General features: G+C 42.3%; 1 protein-coding gene across 3 annotated transcripts in view; it reads left to right on the top strand.

Annotated features, from left to right (window-relative positions):
• ANO6 (anoctamin 6) overlaps positions 1-16,420 on the top strand; it is a 140,025-nt gene that overhangs the window by 107,748 nt on the left and 15,857 nt on the right. For all 3 annotated transcript variants that reach the window (XM_075014143.1, XM_075014140.1, XM_075014152.1), the window contains 7 exons: positions 1,047-1,152; positions 2,260-2,320; positions 7,526-7,671; positions 9,485-9,562; positions 11,473-11,698; positions 12,522-12,691; positions 13,499-13,596. In XM_075014143.1, coding sequence (XP_074870244.1) covers positions 1,047-1,152; positions 2,260-2,320; positions 7,526-7,671; positions 9,485-9,562; positions 11,473-11,698; positions 12,522-12,691; positions 13,499-13,596 — 885 coding nt within the window. The remainder of the gene's footprint in view (positions 1-1,046; positions 1,153-2,259; positions 2,321-7,525; positions 7,672-9,484; positions 9,563-11,472; positions 11,699-12,521; positions 12,692-13,498; positions 13,597-16,420) is intronic.

Genomic DNA, 16,420 nt, shown 5'->3' with positions numbered 1-16,420 from the left:
ATGGGGAAAGTAATTTTCACTTATGCAGATCCCCTGATCCTCCTATTTCCTCTGTAGCTAGCAGTTCTTCAGTCACTTTGGCTAATATAAGTAGCACTGCACCCACTTCCTGGTCTGAAGAGAAATCTCCTTTTTCCACCCTCTAACCTCACCTATTACTAGGCCCAGACTAGACACTCTAGGGTAGATTTCTCCATTGTAAATCAGGTAAAAGACTCACTATGAAATCCTGAAAATGTGAACAGGGGGATTTTTTGAAGATCTGTTGTGGTCTCAGCATGATTTGTTTTACAGAATAGCACCAAAAATAACGGGGGATAATTTGTTCCATGCTTCTTAATCTAATTTGCAATACATTGAAGGCTAAGACTAAGTCTACACCACTGAGATTTTCAAAAGAAGCCCATCTGGAATGTCTCTTCTGAAATAACTCCTTTCGAAAGAGTGCGTCCACACACAAAAAAGCAGATCAAAAGAGTGATCTGCTCTTTCGAAAGAAAGCGTCCACACAGCCCCCACTCTTTCAAAAGAATGGATCAGGGATTGAAAAATCAGGTGCCCTGAGGACTGCTCGTTTGAAAAAAAGGGCCCACGGAGCATCTACACATCGTTTCTTCCAAAAGAAGCTCTCAAAAGAGGGTTAGTCTATAAGGTGCCACAGGACTCCCTGTTGTTTTTGAAGATACAGACTAACACAGCTAGCTCTCTGATACTTTCAAAAGAAGGCGCTCTTCCTGAAATGGGAGTGGAAGAACACTTTCAAAAGGAGTGCCACGTTCTTTCAATTTACTTTAGAAAGAACACTTTTTTGTATGTAGACGCTCCACGGGATCTTTCAGAAAAGCCCCCATCTTTCCAAAAATCTGTCAGGAGAACTTGCTAGTGTAGAAGCAGCCTGAGAGTGAAAGTGGAGGAGGTGCATTGTCTGAAAGCAGCGCGCTCAGCAACTTATTCCTCACTTCACCAAGCTATCATACCACCTACGAGAAGTAAAGGTAGTTTAAGTTTTGTGCTTGTGTGATTGATTGATTTGATTTGATTTTTAGCCAAGAAGTGTGTGATCCCAACATAGGAGGCAACATCATAATGTGCCCACAGTGTGATAAGACATGCACGTACTGGAACCTTACTATCACCTGTGAATCCTCTAAGGTAATGTGCCATTTACATCCTGCAGAAATGGGCTTCTAAGCTCAGTTGCAATAGCCTTTGTCTTTTCTCTTATACCATCCTGGGAGTAAAAGAGCAGCATTGTTACTCCCTGCTGATGCAAGATTAATGTTTCTCCAGCAGAGCAAAAAGAAAGGTGTAAGAGAGAAACGTGAAAAGGGAAGGAAAGGCAAAGAGCAACCCCACAATTACCATATCAAAGCACTGTCCTCTTATTAAATAGTTGTTTTTGTGTCACTTTGGCTGCATCAACACTACAGTCCCCTTTCAAAGGGGGAATGCAAATGAGACAAATTGGAAATGCAAATGAAGCACTGATTTACATATCTCATGCTTCATTTGCATAATCACATTTTCGAAAGAGAGTCTCTTGAAAGAAAAACAGCAGTGTAGATGGGGTTCTTTTGAAATAAAAGCCTGTTTTTGAAAGCACCTTTCTTCCTGAAAAAAATTAGGAAGAAGGGTGCTTTCAAAAATGGGGTTTTATTTCGAAAGAACTCCATCTACACTGCTGTTTTTCTTTCAATAGACTCTCTTTCAAAAATGCGATAATGCAAACGAAGCGTGAGATATGTAAATTGTTGCTTCATTTGCATTTCCGATTTGCCTCATTTGCATTCCACTTTGGAAGGGGGACTAGAGTGTAGACGCAGCCTTTCTGGTCATCAGAATTTCTTGTGCATTTACTCTGTGTGTGTGCGTGCGTGTGTGTGTGTGCGCGCGTCTGCACGCGCACACAAAAAAGAGAGACAACAATGTGTGTGCATCATGTGAACTAAAATTCCTAGTGCTGAAGTGCTGGTTGTCCTCTTCCAGTGCAATGAATTGATGGAACATTTATACTGTAACGTCTGTATATCTTTTTCCTGCATATTTGGTTTGTAGGGGTTTAATGCAGTGTTTTTTATTTAATGTCCTTGATTTTGCACACTGGAAGAATACAAGGGAGAAGGGTAGTGATGGGTTAAACCATATAAAAGCTCAAAACTAAAATCAAAAGGTTCAATATTCTTTCCATGTTCTGATCCCATGTAGAAAAATTACTGACCCATTATAGCTAAAGCCTCTATTTTTTTTAATTGTTTACAGAAACTATGTATATTTGATAGCTTCGGAACACTAGTATTTGCAGTATTTATGGGAATATGGGGTAAGTTGATTTCAATGTTTTACTTTTTGTCTGCAGTTTTCTCACCTAATTTTGGACAAATCTAAGCTGTCAGCTGAAAAGTGTAGCTAAATGTACAACTATTTCAGCTGCTCCTGTTCACGTGTTTTAATAGGGAATTCACACAAAGAAATTAAGCCTATACACCAAGGTTTGTTAATAAGCAGCCTGTGGGCTGAACTTGGTTCGCCAGAATTAGCCCATGGCAGGCCACCAAAGGCTTTATTTGGCTGCACATCCACAGGTGCAGCCAGTTGCTGGTCCCATTGGCCACAGATCATCGTTCCTGGCCAATGGGAGCTGTGAAAAGAGCTGTGGGCTGGGCCACCACTTCCTACAGCTCCCATTGGTCAGGGACAGTGAAGCACACACAACAGGCGCAGCAAGCAGCCAAACCTGCAGACATGCTGGTAACTAAAGTGTTTGGAGGCTTGCCTGGGCCTAACCCTGGCAAACTGTGTGGCCAAGTCTACACAGGCAGCTTCTGTTGACAAAACCAGGCTTTTGTTGACAAAACTCGCCGAGTGTCTACACAGTTAAAGCGCTCTGTCAGGAGTTTGCTGACAAAACTCAGCTGTTCAGTCAGCAGCTTTTCCCTGTTCCCGATCAGGCGTAACACTTCTATTGACAGTATTTTGTCAACAGAGTGCCCAGTTAGACACTTCTGTCAACAGAGGGGGCTTCCAGTCCTCCAGGCAGCCCTGTTTGCAGAGTTTCCGGTCAGCTGTTCTGTCGCGAGACGACCTGGCAATCTGGCTGCTCTCTGTTGACAGAGTGGCTTGCCCTTTCAATCTGCTTTTGTGTGTAGACACAATCTGTCGACAGAGGTACTGCGGAGGTTTCCCTGTCAACAGTGACCTCTGTCGACAGACGCTGCCCTTCTAGGTGTGGCCTCTCTGGCCCTCAGGCTCTCTATTGCCCACCCCAATGTACACTTGCTATCTTTAGCATCGTTATGAGACAGGTTTTAGAACTTACATGGGCAGAGAGGAATGTTGTTTTTCAATGTTTGCTTCGTCCTTTTAGCCTTGAAGAAAAGGAAAAGGTATTAGAACTGCCCAATGTTAAGTCAGCAGGAGCCACATGCTTAAACAGGACCTGTTTTCCTCTGAGTAATCTTGGAGCTGCCTATTCCCACTAACAGTTATGTGACTGCGGAAGGCAAAGGGAAAAATAGAGCCATTTATTAAACACTCTACTAATTATGTCTTTGCTTCTTCATTTCCATAATTGATACACTAAACTACAATAATTACAAGCACTAGGGACATCTCATGACAAAGAAAGTGTCTTTTTAAGCCAGGGCTTTCCCACTGACAGATTCTATTCTGTTCTGGGTTTATTGGATAAGGCAAAGTTTATTTTTTCCAAAAAGTGTCTTGTTTCATGGACCTGTGCACCACCAGAATTTTCTTGAGAAGGGAGCCTAGATTACCTGCCAAGTAGCAGAGATCAGAGTAGGTGCTCCTTCCCAATGTTTCATCAGTGGGATTCTGCTTTACATTTGTGTTGCTTTCTAGGAGATGCGAAGATGTGTGTTGGCTTCCTTCCCATTCCCTGCCCTGCTGCTTCACAGTGTCACCCCATGTCCTCACTGAATCAGCACAGGATCATAGAATACTAGAACTGGAAGGGACTTCAACAAGTCCAGTCCCCTGCCCTCATGGCAGGACCAAGCACCATCTGTATCTTCTGTGTTAGATATTTATCCAACCTGTTCTTAAATTTCTCCAGTGATGGAGATTCTACAACCTCCCTAGGCAATTCATTCCAGTACTTAACCACCGTGCTAGGGAACGTTTCCTAATGTCCTACCTAAACTTGCCTGATGAAATTTAAGCCCATTGCTTCTTCCACCTCAGACCTGGGAATGGATGTGGTGGATGTGCTGTGTGAGATGGCAACCTGGGGTTCATGGAAGTCCCAGGCCTGGGACTTCTCTGCTCTTAACACCCTCCAGAGATGGGGACCACCCAGGACCATTGCTCCCTCCTCTCCCCTCTCACCAGAGAGACGAGGACTGTGAATTGGTAGTAACAACATATCTATGGCCAAGGGAGAGGCCTGAGTCCGCTCTCTTTATTGAGCCTCTGTGGATTATCCATATTAGCAAGGTTGCTGTTGGCTTTAAGTGCAGCCCCTGAACAAAGCTGCTTACTTGGTGCTGATTAACCAGTAATGTTGACTTGGTAACTAATCAACAGAGTTACAGAAGTTTTATGTTATCAACAGTGTTGCATGAAGGGTGGAGAAGAAAATTTCTGTAACATTTTAGAGTTATATGTACAAGCTAGATAAGGGAAAGTTAATATGCTTGTCATTATAAACCACATACTTTTATCTTCTGGTAATGAACTTAATATAGAGTGTTTTAAAGTAACTATTTCTTCAGCATAATTGTTAAATTAAATGTGATTCTTTTAGGAACTTTTCAAAGGTATGCAGTGCTCAATATACCAGCAGGAAATTCCATAAATCAAAGATTAGAGCAGTTTCTGCTAATTTGGTCTTTTTTCTGCTGTCCCAATAGTTAACTTATTTGTAATTTGCCTCTTAATTAAATATTGTGATTTTTCTGTTTTGAAGTATTGTTCCTAAATGGAAAGTTAAACTGCATCGCTACAGCAATGCCTTCAAAGGTCTGTTAGTATTCTTGTAGTAAACCTACTATATGAGGAGATTAATTTTCTTATAGCAATTCCATCAAAATTGTACTGAACCCAAGTGAGCCATGCCCTGAAACCTTTTCAATTGTAATTTTTATTATATTGTAATACTTTTGTGAATAGACTGACCCAAATAATTTAAAGGAATTCAATTAGGAAATAATTTAAGGAATTAAACTGTTAGCACTGTGATTGCATCACTACCATTAATTACTCCTGGGAGAATTCTGCCTCACTGCACATGCACAGAATTCACAGCCCCCACAGATTCCTTTGCTTCCCCACAGAACAATGACTTGTGGCAGTGAAACAAAGGGAACTCACAAGAAGGGTCATGCACCTCTCCTTGGCAGTGCAGGCAGGTCACTTTGGGTGCCCACAGCTGCTGGTAGAGACATACATCGTTGCTGGGATGGGAGAGCTGGGCAGTTACTCATGAGAGAGAGACACTCTGTCCTTCTCGCTTGGTGCAATGGCACACTTGACATGGAGGGGCAGGGCTTCAGGGTGTTTCTGAGGAGGTAGGCTTGGGGCAGGCTTTGGCCCTTCGGGCAGAGCAGAACGTAGCAGCCTGCCTGCCTAGTGAATTGTTCCCATTCTTCTTAGCGAATTCCCCTCAGAGTGTGAAACAGGTGTAAAAATATTAAGGTGCATTTACATTGCCCAAGTGGTATGAAGGAGCCTTATTGTAAAGGACAGTGTGGCCTTATGGTGGCTTGTGGTGCTTTAAAGTGTTTGGAACTGGTCTACATTGTTGAGTGGAAAAAAATATCCTGTCCAAATGTGTTCCATGAACTGTTGTCTGCTGAGCTTTCTGGAAATGGGCAGTAGCCAGTATAAATTGTGAGTTTGAATCCCCAACCCCCACTTGCTCTTCAGTTGCCTGTGATGTAACACTGAGCATCTGGCTGAACATATTTGTTGACTAATAACTAGAAGTAAAGTGCTAACATTAGTTACATTTTTGTTAGACAAATGAGGGTTGGGGGATTTCCTCCAATACTCCCCACTCTTATTGATCATCGATTATATTGTAGGATAAATAAATTACCAAAACAATTGAAATCTACATGATTTCATTGTATTACTTTAACGAGTAACATATGCAGAACTTTTTAATGTGATGTGCAGAATTTTAAATGGTTTGGTGCAGAAGTTTTAAAATTTTGGCACAGAATTCCTCCAGGAGTAATTCATCTACTGATTAATAACTGCAATTCTGTAGTATGTTCCCTTCAAAGATCCCAAATAACTACAAAACATTAATGAATTAAGCCTCCCAGAACCCTCTGTAAAGTGGGTATGAACTATCAAAGTACAGTGACGTGCTCAAGGCCAAGCAGGAATCAAACCGAAATCTCCAGATTCCCTGTCCTTTGTTGTAACCGTCAGAAAATGCCTTTGTAGAATAAATGAAAGAAAATACAGACGGAAGAGTCTGCCCTGCTCCAAAGCCTGAGTGTTGCAAAACAGCTATAAAGTTACCACCCGTGAAGGATTCTCTCTGTGTAGGCAGCTCCTTCAGTGACAGAGCTCTCAGAGCACCTCCTGGGCCGCCCTTGCTTGCTGGCTGCTAGCACAAGGACTACAGCAGTGGAAGAGGCAACATGCCATAAGATCAGGCCAATGCTTCACTCCAGTAATTCCCTGCGATTGCAACAGTCCTTGAGGGCCTTTTGCAGTTAGTGTTGGAACTCCCTTAAGATGTTCTCATTTGTGCTGCGCACCAGACCAATGGCCAGATTCAGCAATTGAAGAGTTTGCCCCTCCTTGGTCCCTGGCCTCGCTCTCCAGGCTGATGTAGAAGAGGAACAGGGCCCCACATATCCCTTTTTGGCTCCCTACTTAGAATGAGTGATCTCTGTTCCCAGGGTGCAGGGAACATAGGGATTGCCAGAGAGAGAGGCCCATGTGCAGACATGCAGTGGTAGGAACCTTTCTTCCATGGCTGCGCTGACGCAACTGCCTCTCCCGCACTGGCCCTGAGTTTTTCTGATTATTGGTATATTGACTGTAAGAGTTTCTGGAAAAGCTTTAGCAGGTATGGTATTAACTCTATAGAGTATAATAAATGGGCCTTAGTTTTTCCATATGGCAACTTTCTATATTTGCTGGGTTTAATTTTTAGAACATCCATAACTCTCCAACATTATGTTCCTTTGAGTAACCAAACAATCTGCATTGGAAAACCATCCTGCATTGTAAAATTCAAATGGTTTGCAGTCTGTGTATCTTTAAAATGGAAAAAATAAAGTTCTATGCATTCTTTAGCATAAAGAATGTGCAGGTTGATATCATAAAAAACATCTCCATTATGAAAGCAGTGATTTAGGTGAAGAAATAGATCCAGTTATTGTCTCCCTCAGAAAGTCTTGACACTGTCCCATCAGCCAATCAAGGTTACATTCCCTGTCTGAAAAAAGTGATCTGTACAATTAACGATTCCCATATTGCAGAAAAGAACTTCAGATGCTGTACTGCACACATGTGATAGAGCTCTGTTTGTTTATCCTTTGATTAGTTACTTTGTTTCTGGAGTTTTGGAAGCGACGGCAGGCAGAACTGGAATATGAATGGGACACGGTTGAATTTTTAGAGCAGGAAGAACACGTACGTCCAGAATACGAAGCACAATGCACTTATGTAGTAACAAATGAAATCACACAGGTAAGAAACATTTTTAGAACAGGTCACTCTGCAAATAGTGCAAGCTAGAAATTCAAACAAAGACCTCAGCAAAGTGATGGGCCAGATCTTCAACTGATATAAAGCTGCACTGCTTCCTTGAAGTCGATGGCATGACATCGCTTTGCACCAGCTGAGGATCTGAGTGTATATAACAAGTGGTCCTGTAGCTCCTTGAAGACTAACCAGTTTATTAGGTCATGAGCTTTTGTGGGTAAACCCCACTTCTATATATTGATCTTAATTGCAGGCCGACCATACATCAATCTGTACCGGGCTCACATGTGGGGCCTAAGGTACACAGAAATCAAATTTATCATTGCAGCACGTGGTACCGATTACTGCAGCCTTAGGACTGGCAATCCACAACACCATGCAAGGGGTGATTACTAGTGTCCTCTGTAAGCTAGGCACTTGGGCGACCTCTCAGAAGAGATTCAGGTGCCACCCAGCTGATTTGACATGCACCCAAAGCTGGCAATGTGTTTACTTTGTTGGTGCACATCTGCTCATGCCTTGGTGCACATAACAAAATAAATTTCGCATGTGACTGGAAAACGTTAGAATGATCACTGATGATTGCAAAAAGGCAGTTCCCTAACCACTAGAGGAACTGCAGTGGAATGATATGGGGGCCACAAAATGGGGCCTCTGTCCCTGGGTGATAGCCAAGCCTGGAATAATTTTTGTTGTGAGAAGCCCACAATGATCACTGATTGTTCATTGTTCTTGAAAGCCTAGAGACAAATCACGAAAATAAGGGGAAATGGGGGAAGAGAAGTTGCATTTCATTCAGTAGTCAGGCTTTTTTTATCTCGAGAGTACATCTTTGAATGACAGAAGCACAAACAGTTATTGTGGCCAAGCATATGTGTATACTAATAATATTAATGAGTTCATATGGAAAGGGATAACTTTCATGCTAGAGAAACACAATACACATTTATGAGGCTCTCAGTTTATAAGTCTTTTTAAAATACATTTGTAAGTGTCTGTAGGGGCTCACTCCATCGAACTCAGGTGTCAGGTTATTATTTTTTGTTAACACATCACTACACCATTTAACTGATCATTTGCTTTGCTCTCATATTTATAATAGGGGAAGTGAAATATTCCAAAACTAAATAGACCTGGTTAAAAATCTACCCTAAGTGGTACCTTTATTAATAAGCTTGTAATACTTGATTTTTTTTTACACAAGGATAATTCTGAAAAATTCTTAAGGAATATTTTAGATACTGAATATTTTGTTAAAATAGTATTTTTGCCATTATATAGACCTTTCATCTGAAAGTCTCAAATATTTTTTAAAACATTAATTAAGCCCCTGGGTAAAGCCGGCAGCACTCCCGTTTTACAAGGACGTAAACTAAGACATATGAGGCTGAAACCTAAATTTTCAAAGTGTCCCCTAATTTTGAGTGACAAGTTTTGGATGCCAAATCTCAGGTCCATTGAACACCTGAAAGTCTGGTTGCTGACCACCTACTCATCCAGCTGGTGCGAGCAGTGGATGCTCAGCACTTGTGAAAATCAGGCCCCACATTTCTCCAATTGCACACCCAAAAACTGAGACATGCGAAACAACTGGATGCTTGTTTTTTTAAATGCACAGGCCTGCATGAATTACAGGGGGCACAGAAAAGAAGTCCGGTGTGGAAATAGAAACCAGGGGTCTTGATTCCCATTCTTGTGCTCTAAATGTAATAAAGTGCACAACAGATCACATAGAAAATACATTTAAAATAAGAGCAGATGGATGATTAATCACCTTGTAAATCAATTCTCTTTCCAGCAAGAAGAGCATGTGCCATACACTGCCTGTGGAAAGTGTGTACGGGTGACCTTCTGTATAAGTGCAGTCCTATTCTGGGTAAAATTCTATGCGTCTTATTTTTTGACATAATGTACCTCTCAACAAATGATAACAATGAAAAACTAAACTATATTTGAGTTAATAAAATGACAGACTGGTCTGAATTTTCAAATTATGGGAGTTTAAGCTGCACACAAAGAGCATTTGCATGCATGCCTACACATAATTGCGAGCACCAAACATACATTTGCATATGCAAAACAGACACCCATGCTTACAAGTTTATACTTATGCATATTATTTGGCTGCAGCTTGTGAGCAGTGTTTGAAAATGTGGGCCACTGCTTCCTCCATCAGTATTTTCAGATTCATGTTTTACTGCCCGGTGAAACAATGGATTACCTTGGGGACAGAGCAGGTTTCACAACCGTTTCCCCCATCCCACTTCCCAGTTTCTTTCATGATTACTGTTCCAGCCACTTTGTTCAGTATCATGTCACAGATGACTAGGGCTCTTTCAGCTTTTTCATTTCACTCACAAGAGCATAGTTGGGAGCTGTTGGATTTTCCCAATCTTGCTACTTTAATTAAAGCTAAAAATTGAAAGAAGTCCCGCCATCCATGAAACCATATTGTCAGGCCCAGAGAGGCCATCTTTAAAAGCTGAGAGTGCTAATATATTGCATGCTTCAAGAGCCTGTGCAGTGTACTGGAGCTGGAAAAAGGGGAAATGATACTGGCACTCAAAGCCCGTGTAGAATGCTGGCAAGCCGGCATGGAAGAGACGATGTTCTGGGTTTGCACGTCTGCAGCGCAGGGAAGAAAATAACTCACTGGCTAGCTGGGCTTCAGAATGCTGGGGAGAATCTTGTAGCATGTATTGTGACTTGGATTATTATTATAATACAGGTTGAACCTCTCTAATCCGGCACCCTTGGGACGTGACTGGTGTTGGATGAAAGAATTTGCCAGATCATGGGAGGTCAATATTGTCTAGCACATCACCAACACTGCCACTGCTTACTGGGCTCTTAGAAGACATTTAGGGGCAAATTACAGCTAAATAACAGCACAGAATACTGGGAGCCATGACTGGTGGCTGAAAACAAACTTTATGGAGCCACAGGAAACTTGGCCACACCCATACGTGGTCAGCTAGCTAACTAAAATCATGCCAGATTATGGATATTGCCAGACTAGAGAGGTTCAACCTGTAGTATTGTGGCTTCGGGAGAGGGAGAGATGAATGTCACTTTACAAACATACAAGAGAAACTCGGTGCCCTGAAGAACTTATAGTCTAAATAAAAACTAGGTAGCTAATCAGAAATAAAAATGAGAGAAGAAGCAGAGATGTAAAACAAAATTTAAAAAAAACAAGGGGAAATAGAACACTGAACATAAAAGTATTATTTCTACCAGTGCAGATGATGTGACTGATTAAAATGTGTCAGTTTCTGTTCAGGAGCAGTTGCTGCTTCCAGTGAGCTCCCCCGGCACCCACCACTAAATCCATAACAACAATCCCTAGCTTATAGAATACATCCTGCCAATTGTGTAGTGCTGTACATGGTGTGGGGGGGGTGGGTCGGGTTGGGAAGAGAAGATTATTTCCTAACCTCAGGATCTGTTTCTGAAGAATGAGGTCTGATTATCTTTCTAATTATCTTTCTGATTAATCTAGCTTGCCCGGCTTTAAATATTATTACTGCTTATAACATTAGCCACCATTTGCCATAGGTTGACCATTTGCTACACAAAATAGTCTTCTCTTATGGATTCTGTATTTACTGTGCTTTATCTTCATAGAGCATCTCCTTGCTCTCGTGTTCTGGAATAGGGGAGAGAGAGGTTCCAATCACTTTCACTTTGCCCTTTGATATATAGATATATATATATATTTCAAAGCTCTGTTTTTCCTGAGCCATATAATTTTGCATCAATCTATATACTGTGCTCTATTTTCAGATTCTTTTGATTCTTGCTTCAGTCATTGGAATCATTGTCTACAGGCTCTCAGTCTTCCTTGTATTTTCTGCAACGCTGCCACAGAACATTACTCGAAAAGAAGCAATCCAGAGGTACCTGACTCCCCAAGCAGCCACTTCAGTAACTGCTTCAATCATCAGTTTTATAATCATTATGATTCTAAACATGCTCTATGAAAAAGTGGCAATCATGATTACTGACTTTGGTAAGTTCATTCCATAGCTAAGATAGAACTTGAGCTAGGAGCTACAAGCGAAAATAACCTCATTCTTATAACAAGCACCCCAATAAATGAATATCTGTACCAAGTATTTCAGCCTTTTCCCTCTGTACCATGCAATGACTTCTAGAATTTTTCTAATAAAGCTTTTCACTTTTCTCAGAGAAATATATTTTACTCTTTGCCTAGCAAATCCTTGTACAGCCAACACGAAAGATCAGTTGTTCATAGCTTTGTGTTTGTGAAACAGAGAACACAAGGAAGATAATATGAAAACCAATCAGTACCATATAACACATTCAAGTACTTTAGCTATTGTTTATAGACAGAACAGCCTCTTCTGTGTAAATAAATGGAATACAATCACTGAGCCAATGCTTGATGTTTTTCTCTCGTTAGTAGGCAGATAAACACTCACAAGTATTACTAGTCTTGCCATCTAGTCCATCACATTAAAGTAACTATTCTACTTTAGATGTGTAAAGTGATGGTATTTGAACATTGTTTATTTCCATCAGTTCAAAGTATTGTGTTTGTTACTGCATCTCTAGAGTTTTCTCTTTCTAGCAGAGCGATAGAGAATAGCATTGCTCTTTTACTTTTAGCGTCAAAGAACAAATTATTTCCCCTTTTACAACAGTCTTATAATTAACATAATGGCTACAGTGTATTGGGGGGACCCTAAGCAATCTAAATTATTCTGTAAATTCTATTCAGGCATGCAGGACACAAGCATATTCTTGAAGGAGGCACTAAACCTGGTCAGATATTAATTGTATTTTCCTTTTTGTGTATTTTTTAACTACAGAACTACCAAGGACACAGACTGATTATGAAAACAGTCTGACCATGAAGATGTTCTTATTCCAGTTTGTCAACTATTATTCATCGTGTTTCTACATTGCATTCTTTAAGGGTAAACTTGTAGGATTCCCTGGAGACCCCGTTTATTGGTTAGGAAAATACAGAAATGAAGAGGTAAGGGTCCACTATACTGTATCTTTTTTTCTTGATTAACAGTGTGAGTTACTAGTGGAGGGCCTGGCCTTCACTAAGAAGGTAGGTCAATGCCAGCTACACTGCTGTGAAAAATCCACACCCCTGAGTGATGTCATTATGCTGATCTAGTACCCAGTCTATATAGCGCTAGGTCAAAGGAGGAATTCTTCCATCAGTCTACCTCTCAAAGAGGTGGATTATCTGCACCAGGAGAAGAACCATAGTAGCATTTTGAATGTAGACAGCCCTGGACCTTCAGGTATTGCTGAGACATGCACACCACTGAAGGTGAGTTCAGAGGTAGCCTTTGCACTCCCCCAGTTCCAGGCCAATTGTGAGGTGGGCCAGCCCCTTCAGGGATACACTGATTGTTATTCATTCATAAGGGACCACTATGGCATAACAAAGATACAGCCACACTCCCTTTCCCGTGCATACCACCTGTATCAGCAGCACCAAGGGGGCTGTATAATATCCGCAGCACCAACTCTCCACTCTCTGAGAATCCCCCTCCACTAGAGTGATACTCTCCTAATGGCAGTGCAACACAGAGGCTGTGTGATCTGAGCAATTGTTCCATTGACTTCACTGGAGTCCTGCCCACTTACCTCAATATCAGATTTGGTCAGCTGGGCCTTTTGTCTAAATTATCAAAGGGATTTGTCTTATTTGTCATCTTTGATTATTTTTAAGGTTAAAATACTGTCATATATATATGTATAATTAAACACTTTACTTTTGCCAGAAGAGTTATGCTGCATTTTTCGTACTTCTCTCAACCCTTAGTGTGATCCAGGTGGATGTCTCCTTGAACTTACAATGCAGCTAATAATAATAATGGGAGGTAAAGCAATTTGGAATAATATTCAAGAAGTGCTTCTTCCGTAAGTACCTCGTATTTAAAAAGGGGATCTAATGAAATAAAAGGATCAAATATTTGATGGTTCAGGCCCCACTCCCTCTCCTTTTTGAAGCGTGCATTTGGGAATTTAGATTTCGATAGCAGCGTGTGCTCAGGCACATGGAGACCAAAGCCAGAAATTTCCATGGTCATCAATTTGGATTCCATTTTTGGGTGTCCAGCTTGAACTACCTGGGCCTGATTTTTCAATGTTGCTTTCTATCCCCAGTTCTCCCTGACTTCAGTTCAGGTTGTGGCTGCTCAACACCTCTGAGCATCAGGCCCAACATGTCTGAAGTTGAGTGCCCAAAACTGGAGGCTACTCTGACAAATTTTACCTTATTATGGCTTAAAATGGCATGCCGCAGTTTAGTGTTTTCTGTTACATGTCACACTTTACACAGTGTGTCAAATAACCAGCATTCCTGTGGCACTTCAGCCATCTCATGTGATGAAACAGGTTTCACCCACGAAAGCTCAGGATCTAAAATTTGTTATTCTCTGAACTCACACAAGACTGCTTGTTATTTGTGAAATCATAGATGAGCACAGCTACACCTCAGTGTCTCAAACGACACCTTTTCAAATATATTTTGGTAGTTTTATTTTGACATTCACAGCTCTGTTCACATGATAGACATTCCCAGAAGGCAATGTTTAATGTAAATGATACAGTACGGGATGTCTTCTGTATAACTGAAAACAAAGATATAATATAGTATTGCGCTCATCAGGACAGAGAACGATCTAGATATGGAAAGTTGGAAAAGGTGTAACAAGTGGGGGTGGAGTAGAGAAGAAACCAGCACAAACTCTTGGAAATGCATCTCTGATGGAGTTGTAACGGAAATTTATAACATTTCTTCACCTATCAATTATACACAATCAGAAATACTAACAATTATGTCGAAAAATGCTGGTGGGAGTCCTAGAAACTAGGTCCAGATCCCATTCCCATTTACACAACTGTAAATCCAGAGCCTTGTATGGTGACAAGTTATCAGAGAGGTAGACATGTTAGTCTGTATGTTCAAAAACACAAGAAGTCTTGTGGCACCTTACAGACTGACAGAAATTTTGAAGCATAAGCTTTGATTGGCAAAGACCTACTTCATCAGATGAAGCGGATCTTTGCCCATGAAAGCTTATTCTCCAAAATTTCTGTCAGTCTGTAAGGTGCCACAGGACTTCTTGTTGTTTATAAATCCAGAGTAACTCCACTGCCTTCAGAGGAGTTACTGTAACTGTACGCTCTTGCAACTAAGAGCAGAGTCTGTCCCTTAGAATCAATAGACCTGACTTTGTGTATTGTGCATTTAAAAATTGTTACAGTAGTCCATTCTTCCTGCTTCAGGCTCATAGCCCAGAAGTCTCGCTGTGCTAGCTAACTTTATTTGTACCAGTGAGTGTCCCCATTTTGCTTAGCCCCATTACTTAAGCATATCCATCACTACACATGCTGTATCACCAATTGCAACCAGTAGTCAAGTCCTAGGTCCGTGTTTCCTTCCCAGATCAATTGTTAACATGGCCTGGTGTTGCGTGCACTTGAAGACCTGGGTACACCCAATTCTGATATTTTTAATCATTGCAACTGTACTGTAACAGGCATTGCGGGCGTTCAAGGAAGTAGTTGGGGAGAGGGTGCAGGGTCTATGCAGGAGTTGGGAGACCAGAGGGTGCTCAGGGCAGGAGGCTGAGGAGGGAGTGCAGGGTCTGGTTGGGAGTTATGGGCTGCGTCTACACGTGCACACTACTTCGAAGTAGCGGCAGTAACTTCGAAATAGCGCCCGTCACGTCTACACGTGTTGGGCGCTATTTCGAAGTTGAAATCGACGTTAGGCGGCGAGACGTCGAAGTCGCTAACCCCATGAGCGGATGGGAATAGCGCCCTACTTCGACGTTCAACATCGAAGTAGGGACGTGTAGACGATCCGCGTCCCGCAACATCGAAATAGCGGGGTCCTCCATGGCGGCCATCAGCTGGGGGGTTGAGAGATACTCTCTCTCCAGCCCTTGCGGGGCTCTGTGGTCACCGTGGGCAGCAGCCCTTAGCCCAGGGCTTCTGGCTGCTGCTGCTGCAGCTGGGGGTCCGTGCTGCATATACAGGGTCTGCAACTAGTTGTTGGCTCTGTGTATCTTGCACTGTTTAATGAAAGTGTGTCTGGGAGGGGCCCTTTAAGGGAGCGGCTTGCTGTTGAGTCCGCCCCGTGACCCTGTCTGCAGCTGTGCCTGGCTCCCTTATTTCGATGTGTGCTACTTTGCCGTGTAGACGTTCCCTCGTTGTGCCTATTTCGATGTTGGGCTGAGCAACGTCGAAGTTGAACATCGACGTTGCCAGCCCTGGAGGACGTGTAGACGTTATTCATCGAAATAGCCTATTTCGATGTCGCAACATCGAAATAAGCTATTTCGAAGTTGGGTGCACGTGTAGACGTAGCCATGGTGGGGAAAGGGCATAAGGGCTGGGGCTGGGAGTTGAGGTGCAGGGTACTTTCCTGGGGCAGCTACTCTTAGGTGGTGCAGGCGCCAGGGAGGAGGAGTGGCAACAGGTAGCTCTGTCAGCTGCTCTGTGCTTGCCTGCAGGGCCCGCCTCTTGCATCTCCCATTGGTCACAATTCACATCCAATGGGAGCTGCAGGGCTAGACCCTGAAAGTGAGGAAAGCGCATGGATGGTGATTTTGGCACTTACAGCTCCAGCCCAGCAGAGAAGGGGACAAGGAAAGGCAGCATGCAGAGCTGCGTTCCTCCCCCTTCCCGCATCAGAAGGGGATGGAACGCAGGGGCTCTACTGGTTCCTGCCCTC

Source organism: Carettochelys insculpta, chromosome 1, assembly GCF_033958435.1.
Source record: "Carettochelys insculpta isolate YL-2023 chromosome 1, ASM3395843v1, whole genome shotgun sequence".
Taxonomy (NCBI): domain Eukaryota; kingdom Metazoa; phylum Chordata; order Testudines; family Carettochelyidae; genus Carettochelys; species Carettochelys insculpta.
This window is presented reverse-complemented; position numbering and strand designations above follow the sequence as displayed.